This window comes from Orbicella franksi, chromosome 7, assembly GCF_964199315.1.
Source record: "Orbicella franksi chromosome 7, jaOrbFran1.1, whole genome shotgun sequence".
NCBI lineage: Eukaryota > Metazoa > Cnidaria > Anthozoa > Scleractinia > Merulinidae > Orbicella > Orbicella franksi.
In genome coordinates, this window is record NC_138151.1 from 18,372,598 (window position 1) to 18,386,324 (window position 13,727).

Genomic DNA, 13,727 nt, shown 5'->3' on the forward strand with positions numbered 1-13,727 from the left:
CAGTTCCTTCACTGTCAACAACTTCAGTCTATAGCTTGCCATCTTCCAACACTTCCCCAGTTACCTCAGGTGAGAACAGAGAAACTCCCCTTCTGTTTTATCCTCTCTTTTGCAATTTCAAATCCAAAAACACGGCCTACAAGTTTGTGATAGTTCAAAGGCATAAAGTACAGCAAAATAAATAAATAGATCTATAACACTATGCACTATATGGTGAATGCGAATCCTTTTAATAACTATTTTAGCCTAAATATATTAAAGGTTATAGGTTATATGGCATGTGAGATAAAGAAAACTCTACAATGAATTATTATGAAAATCTATATTGCATATAATACAAATTTAAAGGTAGACATTTATATGAAAGTTACTCTAGTTGCATGCACTAAGCAATCAACTAACTGTAACAGTAAGAGTCTGAATGCTAGACAAATAACAATCTAATGGTAGTTGGGGCAATCTCACCTTTGATTGGCTCCATAAAATTTATTGTTGTGCCAGAATTAGCTAATTAATTAACTCAGATCTCTGGGTTAGAAGAGTAGACTTGTCAGCAGTCAAGATACAGAGTTTCTCTGATTGCATGTTGTATATAATATATACTTATGTAAGTGCACGCATAGGATTTAAACCAGTTAGCTGCTCTAATTGAGTTACTACTGGGTGGTAAATTGAAAACATAACTGAAGTTCAGTGCATAGCTTAAGCAATTATATAATAATTGTATTTTCTATCATTACCTTTTGTCACAGAGGAAATGAATATCAAATAAAATGGTTTTGGAAGGTTGAAGGTGTTTGTTATTATTTAAGTAATACTCATTGTCTTAGCAAGTACCCTCATGAGATAGTCTTTAAGTGTAGTTTGACTGGTTGCACAAGACCCATGTGCTTAACTGAGTTGTGAAATTGTCTGATGAGAAGTGTTAGTAAAACAGGGACATCTTCAAGCACATGTTATTTGGTGAAACATAAGTTCTGGAGTTCTTTTAGTGTTGTTTTAGTTTTGTGTGGCTGCAAATGAAGGTCTTGTTTGTCTTTGTGCGGAGTTCTTGCTTGTGTAGTTTCAGTTATTTTACGGTTGCAAACAACTTCCTGATTTCAAAACGATTATTTGTTTGCAATATCATAATCTTTTTAAATCCGCAAATTCATTTGTAAGGTTTGAAAGTTACCACAGCACAGAGATGCCAGTCTACAAAAATCTAAATCCAGGAGATTAGTCGTAAAAGGTTGTTGGTAAAAGAAGAGCCCTGCTCACTCAACATGCAAAAATGTTTCAAATATTCCAAAATTCTCCCCTGAATATGTAAAAACTAAAATCTTGAAAATGCCCAAGTGGAAAACAAAGTTAGCATCGCAAGATAAAATTTTGTGCCAGTTAGCTACAATCTCTTAGGTAGAGAACCAAGTCTGTTGTAAAGCACTACTATGATAGAGTGTTATGAACTGATTTTGCCAGAACCAATTTGGATCATTGTCACCTAATTTTTATGGAGCTAGACTTACTCATACTTCAGTTACTTACTGAACTGAATCTCTTTAATGGGTTGACACAATTACCAGAATACCAATACAGTTGAACCTTGCCATTTCCAACTCTCAGGGGAAACAAAAAATAGTTCGATATAGCAAGTGTTCGAAATAACCAATAGTAAACGACTGCAGGGGAAATCCAAGGATAATGGTTTTGAGTTGGAGATTACAGGGAATTCGAAATAACTGAGTTTGAATTGGCAGGTTCCACCTGTAGTTTACACTGTGACCTAAAAACTGACAGAGTAAGACCAAAAATAATTCTTTTTAAGAATAAAACGGTGTTTGCATATGGTCAACCTCCTTTCCATCCAGTTCAAGTAAAATGTCCTAGATTGACCCCTGGAAGGGAGGATCCAGATTATTATCAATCAACCCATTAATTCATTTGCAGGCTTGACCGCTCTATTGATTAAAGAACATGGAGGATTGGTACAAAGAACCACCTTTCCTTGTACTCTGCTGTCTTTCTAAATCCAAAATGGCTGCCAAACAGCCAATGTTCACTTGTCCAACAGAATTATGCCCCACTGACTTACTAATGACAAATTATACTCCTTGTTCTATTAGCTGTGATGTTCAGATGCCGCTGCTCAAACTGTTCAGGTTCAGATAGTTGTACCACAGTGGTGGGCTGTTTCACTATCAACAATTACACAACTGGACGTACAAAAGTAACAGAAAAAGGATGTTTTGCTAGCTCAGAGGTGTACAGAGTACAGTGCACTAATAGTACACAGAGGCTGGCATGCTGTAAACAGGACATGTGCAATGACTTCCCAATCTCTGATGAAGGCAATGGTAAACCTTTGATTTCTCGATCTTTATAATCAATAAGTTTATAATTTTCTTTGCGAACTGTAATTTAAAATGTCAACTTAGTTCTAATGATACAAAGCAAGAATCAGACCCTGGATTTGGCATGCAGGACCAGATTATCAACTTTGACAGCAACAAAACCTGATACTAGTAGTGAAAAAGTGAAAAACAGTAAAGCTGCACTTACAGTGCTGCTAGCGATTGTAACTAATTAGACAGTGCTTTAACATGGAGGCTTTTCATATGTGTTGGAGGTGACCACAGCAAAGTGGCAATTTTGTATTAACCTTTGTGTCTCCTGTCTTTGAATAGATCACTTGATTTCTCAATCATTTTTCAGGTGTTAGCTACTTGAATTATTTGTCTATCAACAGTTGTAGCTCACCTCCAAATTTCCCCCGATTCTTATTGGTTTAAATTGATCATGTGACACTATGTGTTCATTGGCAGAGAGACACCAACCACCAACAGTGCCTGTCAAAGGCAAATACCCGGATGGTACTCATCCATTAAATTTTTTCTGCGAACAAGCGGGCTTATGGAACAAAAATTGAAAGACGCAAATTGCCTGTTTTCTTTGTAAATTTTACATTCGTCTTTCACGCTTTTCATCTAAAAATCAAAGTGCTCTATGAGCAAACCCGTCAATTTCCCAGTAGATGATGATTGATGTGTGACTTGCGGGTTATTCGCGTTATGCAAATTACCATATTGACCTCTGACTATGCTTGTTATAACAGCAGTCTTAAAAAAAACAAGAATAACTTTTCGTGCATATTACATGAAGCACAAGAACTGGCAAACCTCCACTACATGGGCTGCACTGCTTCAATGGATTTACTCATTCTCAGTTGAGCCACTCTACCTTATAGACTTCTTGTCGCCACGCCCAACATGTTTTTCTTTCTGCCTGAAGATGAAAGCATAGTCTGCTTTACACGACTCAGCGCTGTTAGATGGAAAGCGAACAGGTTGCGGATAAGATACTCTGCTCGCAGGGTAGCTGCAAAAGATCTTCAAAGAAATCGAATTTTTTTATTATGAATTACAAATGCACAACATCTAAGCCACTGGATGCAATTTGAGGTCGATTTATGCGAAACAGCAAGGTCGCGTAACATCAAAAACTGTGTTCTTATCGGTTCCGAGCTTGAGATAAGTACATGTAGCTACCTGTGGATGTCCTTCACCAAAAAAAAGGTTGAACAAGAAAAGAAAAATACCAGTGGCTAAAAAAAAAAAAATGGAAAAAAAGCCAACGAATCCCAGAATCTAACTCAGGTTCACTAGATTGGAACGTGGGTGCGAACCATAGTAACATGTAAGAAACCTTCGATGCTTCAAGGGGGAAAGCTACAAAGTACTTCAGCCTTATTTCAAATTGGCTAGCAAATGTGCGAATTTGCTAACAAATATGGGACATATGCTCTCTTAAACTGCAAACTTCTTGGATGCTGACGTTTAGTGTGCCTAGTACACAGGGAACCAAGGAGTAGCGTGAATCAAGTTTTTGTTGATTCAAATGACCTAAAAGTCAAACTGTACACATGCGATCGCATTGCGATGAGTAAATCTGCTGTAAATAGACATCTAAAGCTTTTCGTGAGAGCTGCTGTCTGACTTTGACATATGGTAACTCATCCGTCTATCCAAATGTCAAAAGGTATCAGCTTGAAAAAACCCAAAACTTTTTGTCTGTGAGCAAAATTTTAATGCTATCTAGTTCTCCTTGCTCCTGCTATGTGGGATTCATCTTCCAATGTGACTTATGTGAGTTTGTCCTCAAGACTGAGCAGGATTTTCTTGCGGTGGATTCCATGCCCGCAGTTGAAACTTATAATCTGGCGTAATCATGAGCCTTTTAGAGGCCGCAAGACCATGGTGTTGTTTATTAGAGACTTTTTCGACGAATTTCACGGTGGCCTCAACAAAACTGTTTGCTTTGGTTTTCGAAATTTAATTTCAGGAGCTTAACCCTCCAGTAGTAGTACCATCGATATGTAGAGAGGACTGCCTCTTGTCAATCTTTACTAAACTTCAAACTTCAGAGCGAAAATTTACAAAAGCAGCTTCCAGCAACTTTACCTGTGTCATCTAAAGCGTTCCCAATGCATATTACAAAAGCCAACATTTGGTCTTATTCAGAGTTAACTGTTAATTTAAGATTAGAATTGTAATAGAAATGTTAAATGAGCTATACCCAGAAAGCAAACAAAACAAGTTTCCATTTTAAGTGCAACAATCGCAGCTAGACCTAGTCATGTAAAACGATACACTTGCCTGCAATATTGACTGATACCGTAAATCCTCGAATTAGTGCCTCCCCCCCTCCTCGAATAAGCATCCCCTTGGAATAAGCACCCCTTCTATCACCTAAAATTTAAAATAAGCGCCCCTCCTCGAATAAGCGCCCCCTCCCCTCCCCCCATTTTGTGGACGAGTAATGAGACAACAAAGGATGTATAGTTTTCGCAGTGTAGTATTAGATTTGTACACTGTTTCAGTTTAAGAACACGTTAAGTGAACACATTGAACACCAACGGTGCCATGATTTAAACTTAAGGATCATAAAGATCAGCTCTTTATGTCGATAAACAGCTTATGTTGTTGTTTACACATTTGGGAAAAATTAAATAAGCGCCCCCCTCGAATAAGCGCCCCCCATTTTCTCCTAAATTTGAAATTAGCGCCCCGGGCGCTAATTCGAAGATTTACGGTACAGTGATTTCAGGAGCTTTATCTACTGGTTAGCGGAATTACTCCAAAAAGTTTACAGATGATGGAAGGACATCATTTGCATATCATTTGCAAAATCTGCCCCTCCACTAAAACGCTGTAGATTGCTCATGCAATCTCCGGGTGAAAAATGACAATGATTTAAGATGATTTTTGAACTGGCATGCGGAAGAAAATTCAGTGGTAAACGTAGTGTTATGTCTCGAAACTATTGGTCTAACAGTTGCCCCTTGGAAGTTTTATGTTCTGAAAATTAGCATATTTGCTCTCTAAGCTTTGCTTCTTGGGCAAATATTTGTTTTAAGAACATTTCCATGGGGTAACTATCAGTTGATAGTTCCTCAACAGAAACATTCTGCTGTTTAAATAGTAGCATGAAGGGATTACTAGTAATTAACCGCGCGGCCATGGGCCGAGCGCGGTTCATGATTTACCCGTGGTTTTTTTTTCGTTTTGTATGCGACCAGACCCAAACTTTCACTCGGCCAAATTTTGAGTCACGCAACCTGTGATGTTTACTTGCCAAAAGCTGTTGAAACATTAATAAATCTCATCTCCGATACTGACTTTTGCGGGAAAAAAAATTAAAAACCCAGCGTTCGTCAAAAATTTTATTTTTTCAGCGGAAATTTCGCTCGGAGCATATACATATTTATATTCGTTTGAATCATCGATGAAATGACCTTTTCCGGATATTTTTTCCTTCGGGGTCAACAAAAACCTCCGATTACAAAATCTCGCCAAACCCACACGTTGCCAAAAAATCTCTTCAAAACCCTGATTTCGAAGCGATATATCACTTAAGCGTTAATAGCTACCACACATTGGCAGGCGGTAAATCTATTCCTTAACAATCCAGCTTTATCGTGTCAAAATTTCAGCGAAATCGAACAAAACCAGAATTAAAATTTTTTTGTGACCTCACTCCCCAGACTTGACCTAACAAAGGAAGCCATGGTCGCCCATAGCAACCGAAAAACACCAACATAACAAAGCCAACGTTTCAGCCAAAAAACTCCAGAATTATCGCCTGAGAGCTTAAACGTGAATGGGAACATCTTTTTCGAACTTTTTCCAACTGATTTAGACGAAAGACTGGCCTCAGTGGGCTACAAAAAAGACCAAGAGAAAAAACAGAACAAGACAGCAGAACAAACCGATGATATTTCATCGCGTGGCTTTCGGCATGAAAACGAAAATACAGCTTACTTCTGGATAAATTCAGCCTTAGAAGCCAGCAACTGGTCCCAAATTACTTTCTGTATCCTTACAAATGTCCTGATTTCCATCTCCGAAAGATTTTGCCCCAATTTTGAGCAAATAAACATTTCGCCGCGGCGACCGCCATTACGGTGGCTTGCATACTAAATTAGCTAACTTAACAAAATTCTCCCGAGGGGGGGATATGACAAATATGGTGAGAATCAAAAGTAACGCCAATTTTGTGTCACGTTTTCGATCTGTGGTCACTGAAGTGACCAAAATCGATACATCGGTCGGGATAGGGTTTTTTTTATATGACTTGTGTGACTATTTTGCTAGCCCTTTACTCGTGGAAAACACCAATCAAATTTAATCATGGCTTTTAAGAAAGAAAGCTGTTGTTAATAGTGTTATTATTGTGTCGTTCATATCGTTAATGCCCATACATATCCTGAAGAAAGTTCTAGATTAAGACCATTACGTCATCGGAGATTTGTCAACGGCTACCACTGATGGTGCAATAATACAGTTTGTGTTGATCAAGTGATGTGATGTCTACAGTAAGAAAAGAATCATCAATGACTGCTTTGGAATGTGCACTGCGTTCCGACGGTAGTGCTAAGCGAACCGTTTCATTTTTAAAGTGTGGTTATAAGATCTAACAGATCTTCTTGTTTATTTGTAATCGACTCCTGAGTTTGAATGGGATGTAGTCCATCTCAAACTAAGAACAAAGTTCTCTTCATGAACTAAGCTTGTGATTAATTATTGCAAAACATCACACATACGAGGCTCTTTTTGCATGGAGCTAAAAGATTGACCTCTCTGGGATCTAGCAAAAAGTGAAACACAGAGATTAGAATTCTGTTACACAGGACAGTTCAACAGGTGTCTGATGCCTTTAATAAACATTTTCTTTATAACTTCTAACTTATGATCTAGGTATTACTAACATTTTTGTTATATTGCATAGTCTGATAACAAAATTAATATCCACAGAACAGAAGCAAGTGAAGACACCAACAACTTTGCCAACAAGAAGGCCTCACATAGGTAAACATACTGTAACTGCAGAAGGGTTTTTTTTTAATGCATGGGTGGTCCTGCAATTGGAGCGGTCTCATCATTAACTCACTGAAGGAACATAAAGAGCCAGACTGGAATTTTTAAGTGGAGTGGGGATGGACACTTAAAACTCTTTGCACAAAGAATATGGAGATGTTTTTGAACAACAAGAGGTGTGGAGAGCCTTGTTCCTTAAGACTGATGTTTTAAGCTAACAATTACGATAACAATTTATATTATATTGCAATATTCCCCTGGTTCCTTGTTGTGCTTTAGCGTGTGTTTAAAATATATCAATCAAAAGCTATGACAGATGTAAAGCCTAAGAACTAATTTTTGTTGGAGGGGTGAATTTTTTTACAGCAAAGCTGTTGTGGGGGACAAGCCCACAAGCAGAGCCCCATACCCAACCTCCTAGAACATTTGGTAAACCCATAACTCACTTCAAAACTGTTGCTTGTCTGTCTCTGTAATAAACGTTTTTCTTGTTTTCCCATGTGGGAATATGAATAATATATTGTCTTTGACGAAGACGACTGTGACTCAGATCCCTCAGTGCTTCAAGTGGAAACACTGTCAACCTACACTGGTAAAGGCAAGCAAGGTCTTACTAAGTTGACTTTCTGCATAGAGGCCGCAGACCACGTTAAATACAAGAAATTCATGGTTTGCCAGCTGGACACCAGAGCCTCATGCAATGTGATCAGTTATCACGACCTCTTAATTCTTTAGCAGAGCGGAACTCCTAAATTAGGACAGAGTTCAGTCAAGCTCAAGATGTATGATGCCTCAATCATGAGACCCACAAGGGAAACGTGTTTGAGAGCAGAACACAATGGCAGCTACCACACCCTAAAGTTTCAAGTAGTGGACAGCCCAAAAAAGCCCCTCTTGTCAGCTGAATCATGCGGAGGGGTAGGCCTAGTGCAATTCAACTTGAACGTACCACAAGATTTGCATGCCATGGGAATTTCAGCTAACCCCCTGTCACCAAAAATGCTATCTTAAACACTTACAACGATGTTTTTGAAGAATTAGGTCACCTTGGTGACTCCACATTTGTGACAGACGAAATAGTGAAACCGGTCCAACACACACCCAGACATGTTCCTGTCTCCCTATGAGGAGAGCTTAAAGACAAGTAGCTGGATCTTGAGAGAGAGGCATCATCAAGAAGGTCATGGCTCCTACTGAATGGATAGGCAGCATGTAATGGTTATTGTAGCAAAGCCTGCAAGATAAGAATCTGCTTAGATCCTCAAAACTTAAACAAAGCCTTGAAACAACCCAAGTACCAAATGCCCACATTAGATGAAATCCTTCCCCAACTAGCAAATGCAAAGTTATTTTCCATGTTGGATGCCAAAGATGGTTTTTACCAGATCAGCCTTGACGAGGAAAGTAGCATTAAAACCGCATACTGGACCTTCTTTGGTCAATTTTAATACCTGAGAGTGCCGTTTGGAGTAAGCCTTGCGCCAGAAGAATTTGAATGCAAGCTCCACAAGAGGTGAGATGACCTTCCAGGAGTAGTGGTCTTGCGAGATGATGTTCTGGTCATGGGATGCGGAGAGACTCAAGAAAAAGCCATAATAGACCATGACAGCAATTTTACCTGACTTCTCCAAAGAGCGAGAGAAACAACCTGAGGCTGAACAATTCCAAAATTAAGAACAGACAGCCAGAAGTAAAATTCATGGGACATGTCATCACCAACCAAGGTTTAAAAACGGATCCAAAAAAGGTGAAAGCCATTGAAGAAATGCCTAGACCAACCTGCAGGAAGGAACTAGCGACCCTTCTGGGTTACATGAACTATCTGTCAAAATTTCTACCATGGCTTACAGAGGTAGCTCGACCATTGTGTGAATTGAGAAACAAAGAAGCGCAGTTCCTCTGGTCACCTCAACATAGTTCAGCTTTCACAGACATCAAACAGTTAGTGATTAATCAACCAGTGTTGATGTTTTAGGACCCTGACGCTGAGGTCACACTGCAGTGCAGCAAGATGGTCAGCCAGTAGTGTTTGCGTCACACGCACTGTCACACGCTGAATGAAATTATGCACAAATTAAGAAATGCCTAGCTATTGTGTTTGGATGTCAGTGTTTTGATTAATATCTGGCCAGAAAGGACAAAATCATGGTTGAATCAGATTACAAACCACTTCAGGCCATTTTCAAGAAGCCTATTCTCTCAGTGCCATGCCGACTTCAAAGGATGTTATTATGACTGTTGCACTAGAACCTTGATGTCCGCTACAAGAAAGGAATCCAGATATTCTTGGCAGATCACCTCTCTTGACCTATGATTGCCGAAGAGAAAGAAGATGAGAATCTGGTAGCCTGCGAACAGGCTCCCGGTGAGCCTGAACGAAGCGAGGGAGCCTGTAGACATTCTATTGATGCCGCTGTTCTATGATACCAGCTCCTGGTATTATGATATGATTGGTTAAATCGCTGATTGTTGACGTCTTTGAGATGAATATTTGACAGATCTTTGTAAAATTATACAACTCCAACAGTTCATTACAATAGTGCATTTGCAGTTCTCTTTTAAGTTTCAGTCTCTCAACCTCTCGTTATTTCACAAGTGATTCTGAAGGGTACTTTATGCTCTGTTACGAGAAGGAATATTAAATAGAAGCTAGTGGCGTGGAGCCGTTTGGCGGTGCTATACCAATTTTTTTAGAGGTCAAAGGCATGGTTTCCGGACTTTCCGCTGTTATCTGCTTGTCAGTTCGCAGAGTTTGACACCTCTATCATGTGCTTATAATTTCTTTAGACTCATTTCAGTATTACAAAATCTGTTTTAAGCTCTCTAAGTATTGGTTCTGGAGGGACAAAGTGTTTGAAATATTCCGTGAACATGTTGCTTACTTGCACTCTATATTATGACACCTGGCCCGGCTATTTGATTAGCTCGATTAGAACTGTTTGCAAGTACCGAAAATGTAGCTTCTTGACAGGTCTAATTACCTCATTGACTGATTTGTTACAGGCTTATCACCAAGGGCGGATAGACACTTCAAAAACAAAGTCTACAGGCTCCCCTGTCCCCGCCCCGATCGCTTTGCTCTCCGAATTCTTCCGTTTTGCTCGCCGAAAGTTTTTTTCCATCCTTGCCGGGAGCCTGTTTGCAGGGTAAGAATCTGGATGAATGTCAAGTGTTCACAACAGAGTTAGAGAAGCTGAGCCCCTTTGATGCTATCAAGTTGTCACCCGAGAGATTAGTCCAATTGCAAACATGTACAGCACAATACCCAGTCCACATGGCACTTAATTAAGACTACAGTCATCACAGGATAGCCAGAGCTAAGAAAACAAGTGCCTATGCATGTCAGAGAGTATTGGCTCTATCAAGATGAGATCTCTGTACACAATGGTGTACTCTTCAAGAATCACCGAGTTATTGTTCCAAAGCTGTTACGAGCAGAGATTCTGTCCAGAATTCACTCTAGTCACCTGGGTGCAGAGTCCTGTCTGAGGAAAGCCAGAGATTTTGTATTTCGGCCAGGAATGAGCAATGACATCAAAGAAAGGATCACCAACTGTCAGATCTGTGCAGATTTTTAAGCTCGCAATCCCTGACAGCCATTACAAACACATGAAATACCAGACTGTCCCTGGAGTAGCCAAGCAGCTGACCTCTTCAGTCTTTAAGGCAGAAGTTACATTGTACTTGTGGACTACTACTCTAACTTTCTTGAAGTCAGCGAGTTGCTGGACACCTCAGCAAGTTCTGTAATGGCATCCCTGATTGTCTAATGACAGAGAACGGTTCACAGATTGTCAGCGAAGAGTTCATACAATTTGCCACCGACTGGGAGTTCAAGCGTGTAACTTCCTCTCTGCACTACCCTAAGTCCAACAGCCAATCGGAGTCTGTGGTTTGTGTAGTGAAGAACGTCTCTAAGAAAGCCCTCAACGATGGTTGAGATCCCTGGTCAGCTCTGGTCATTTATTGAACAGGCCCACAGAAGAGATGAATATTCCAGTCCTGCTTAGAGACTGATGTCTCGTAGAACACAAACTTTGCAGCCAACCGCCACCAGCCTACTCCACCCAAAGGTTGTAGAAGGAGTTAACGAGCAGATCAAACAGAAGGCCAAGTGCTATCATGATCGCACAGCTAAAATATTACCAGAGATAGAAGTTGGACAGGAAGTAAGGGTTTCCCCAACAGAGTGGAACAAGTCAAAGAAGAGTGCAACGTGTGTGCAGAAGCTTTCTGACTGTTCTTACTGGGTGCAGACTTCAAAAGAAACAGTACGTAGGAAACGACAAAGCCTGAAGCCTGCACCACCACCGACGCTGTCTGCGATGTCACACCCAATACCACCCTCGAATTCTGTTAATGAAGTAATTCAAGCCTCACTAGAGCTGTAATTGCCATGTCACCTGCTTTACAGCAATCTGTAAAGCCTCATAGTATTACCGCATCACAAGAGAAGACACCTTTTGCAGCAACTCTACTGAAAGTTACTAAGACCAGGACAGGGGTTGTCAAACCTCCCTCGCGATGCTATGCGATACTTAATCAAGACCTAAGACTAACACTTTAGTGTTGATCAGTTACACCCAGATGCTAGCAGCTTTTTTCTTTTAGAGAGACATTTGAATATTTTGAGACAGGTTTATATTATCAATTCGAAGCTTTTCTTTTGTTGTTGTTGTTGAACATTAATCATGTTGGTTACAGCTCAGGTGAAGTTTTATGTTTTTATTATTCTTTTGTATGAGAAGGGAAATGTTACGATATGTCACATTTAGATGATTTTGTGATTGATACGTTCGTGATCTTGTGATTGACACCTTATTTGGTAATTAAAAGAAGAACAATGGTGTCATCACTGACTCAAGAAACAATAAAACAAACATCAAGACAGAGGTAGTGAGCATCACATGTGTATATATATAACTTATCGGATGTTTTGGTTGTAGTATCGCTCTATATTTTTACTCGTTGTTTGTATTTTGACGAGCCTGGTAAAAATATACAGCGATACCACACACCAAAACATCTGATAAGTTATATATAATAAACAGCATTACCCTTGACAACCATTGTCAACAGTCAACTTCACAACTGTGGGCATGTATGCTTAATTGCTGTGACTATCACATTAGGCCCACGAATGACGGGTACACCTGGGTTCAAACCATACTAATTTTGTCTTTAATCACACCAGCAAAATGTCATGATTCACCAAGCAACAAGTTTTATGGTGAGGCAGAATCTTGGGAGCCAAATGACTGTACGGTCTGCGTTTGTCGTAATGGCACCCCTGAGTGCTTGGCTACAGTATGTCGTCACCCAGACTGTAAAGAACCTTTGTATATTAAGGGCCAGTGCTGTCCTGTTTGCCCATTGGGTGACTCAAGCACCTCGGGGCATAATGAAGCAGGTAACGAAACGAGTTTCTCATCAATTTATAAAGTGATTACCTTTGATTTACTTCTTATGTACGAGTATTTCATAGACAGATATTCCTCGAGGGTACTTACCACTTAAGAAAAACTATTTTGAGTGACCATTGTGATAATAATAAGCAATTTTCCAAACTAACTGATCAACTGTATCAGGGGCACTTTACTGAATAAGTCCTGTTCAATAATGTAGGTTTATGAAAGGATTTTTGGGTAAGCCTGGAAGGGAAATGGTCAAGTACATGCTATTAATAATAATTTTTGGTTGGCTTCTACCCTCTAATATTAAAGACCTGAGTACCTTAAAACATCTTAAAAGATAAACATGATGCCAATTTAATGCTTATGCTTTTGCATTGTTATTATTTACGCCAGCTTTCAATTATTCATTTGTATTCAATTATAGTCAATTATGCATGCTTCTCTAGTTTGCAATAAATTCTAACGGTCATCCAGAAATAGTGTCATATCCAGCCTTCTACTTGATTATTTGTTACTGATTTTGGTCACCTGCTTTTTTAGATGTCATCAAAGCTTTTGCAGAGAATAAACTGGACACTGTGTTAGGTGTGTTGTTACATGTATTTCGATATTGTTTTGTATGTTGTAACTTTCTATTCACCTTTGTTTGCACGAAGAGCGCCTTAAGAAACTTTGTATACCTGGTTGATCTGACTTGGAGAGTAGGTTTTGCTTGTTCTTGTGTTGCAAGACTTTCATGGACTAATATACTTAACCCACAAAAACCAAAAGGCCACTGAATACCTCTTGGTGAGGTTATCTTATAGTCTTAAGAATAGTCACCAATCATTAAGATTCTCTGTATGCTTAACAAGATTGTAAAAACCGTCTTGTTAAGATTCCCCTGTCACCCAACAGATGTCCTCAGGATCTCGTAAATCTTGCCAAGATGTCACATGGGCAAAGATAATACTCACAG

The 13,727-nt window shown here is 39.5% G+C and overlaps 1 protein-coding gene across 3 annotated transcripts in view; it reads left to right on the forward strand.

Moving 5' to 3' along the window:
• Window positions 1-13,727, forward strand: part of LOC145491920 (cysteine-rich motor neuron 1 protein-like) — a 77,888-nt gene that overhangs the window by 57,831 nt on the left and 6,330 nt on the right. The window contains exons 9-13 of one of the 3 annotated variants that reach the window (XM_081471218.1): window positions 4-69; window positions 2,106-2,336; window positions 7,293-7,346; window positions 12,550-12,765; window positions 13,310-13,354. In XM_081471218.1, coding sequence (XP_081327344.1) covers window positions 4-69; window positions 2,106-2,336; window positions 7,293-7,346; window positions 12,550-12,765; window positions 13,310-13,354 — 612 coding nt within the window. The remainder of the gene's footprint in view (window positions 1-3; window positions 70-2,105; window positions 2,337-7,292; window positions 7,347-12,549; window positions 12,766-13,309; window positions 13,355-13,727) is intronic. The other 2 variants (XM_081471219.1, XM_081471221.1) reach the window with 2 other exon arrangements.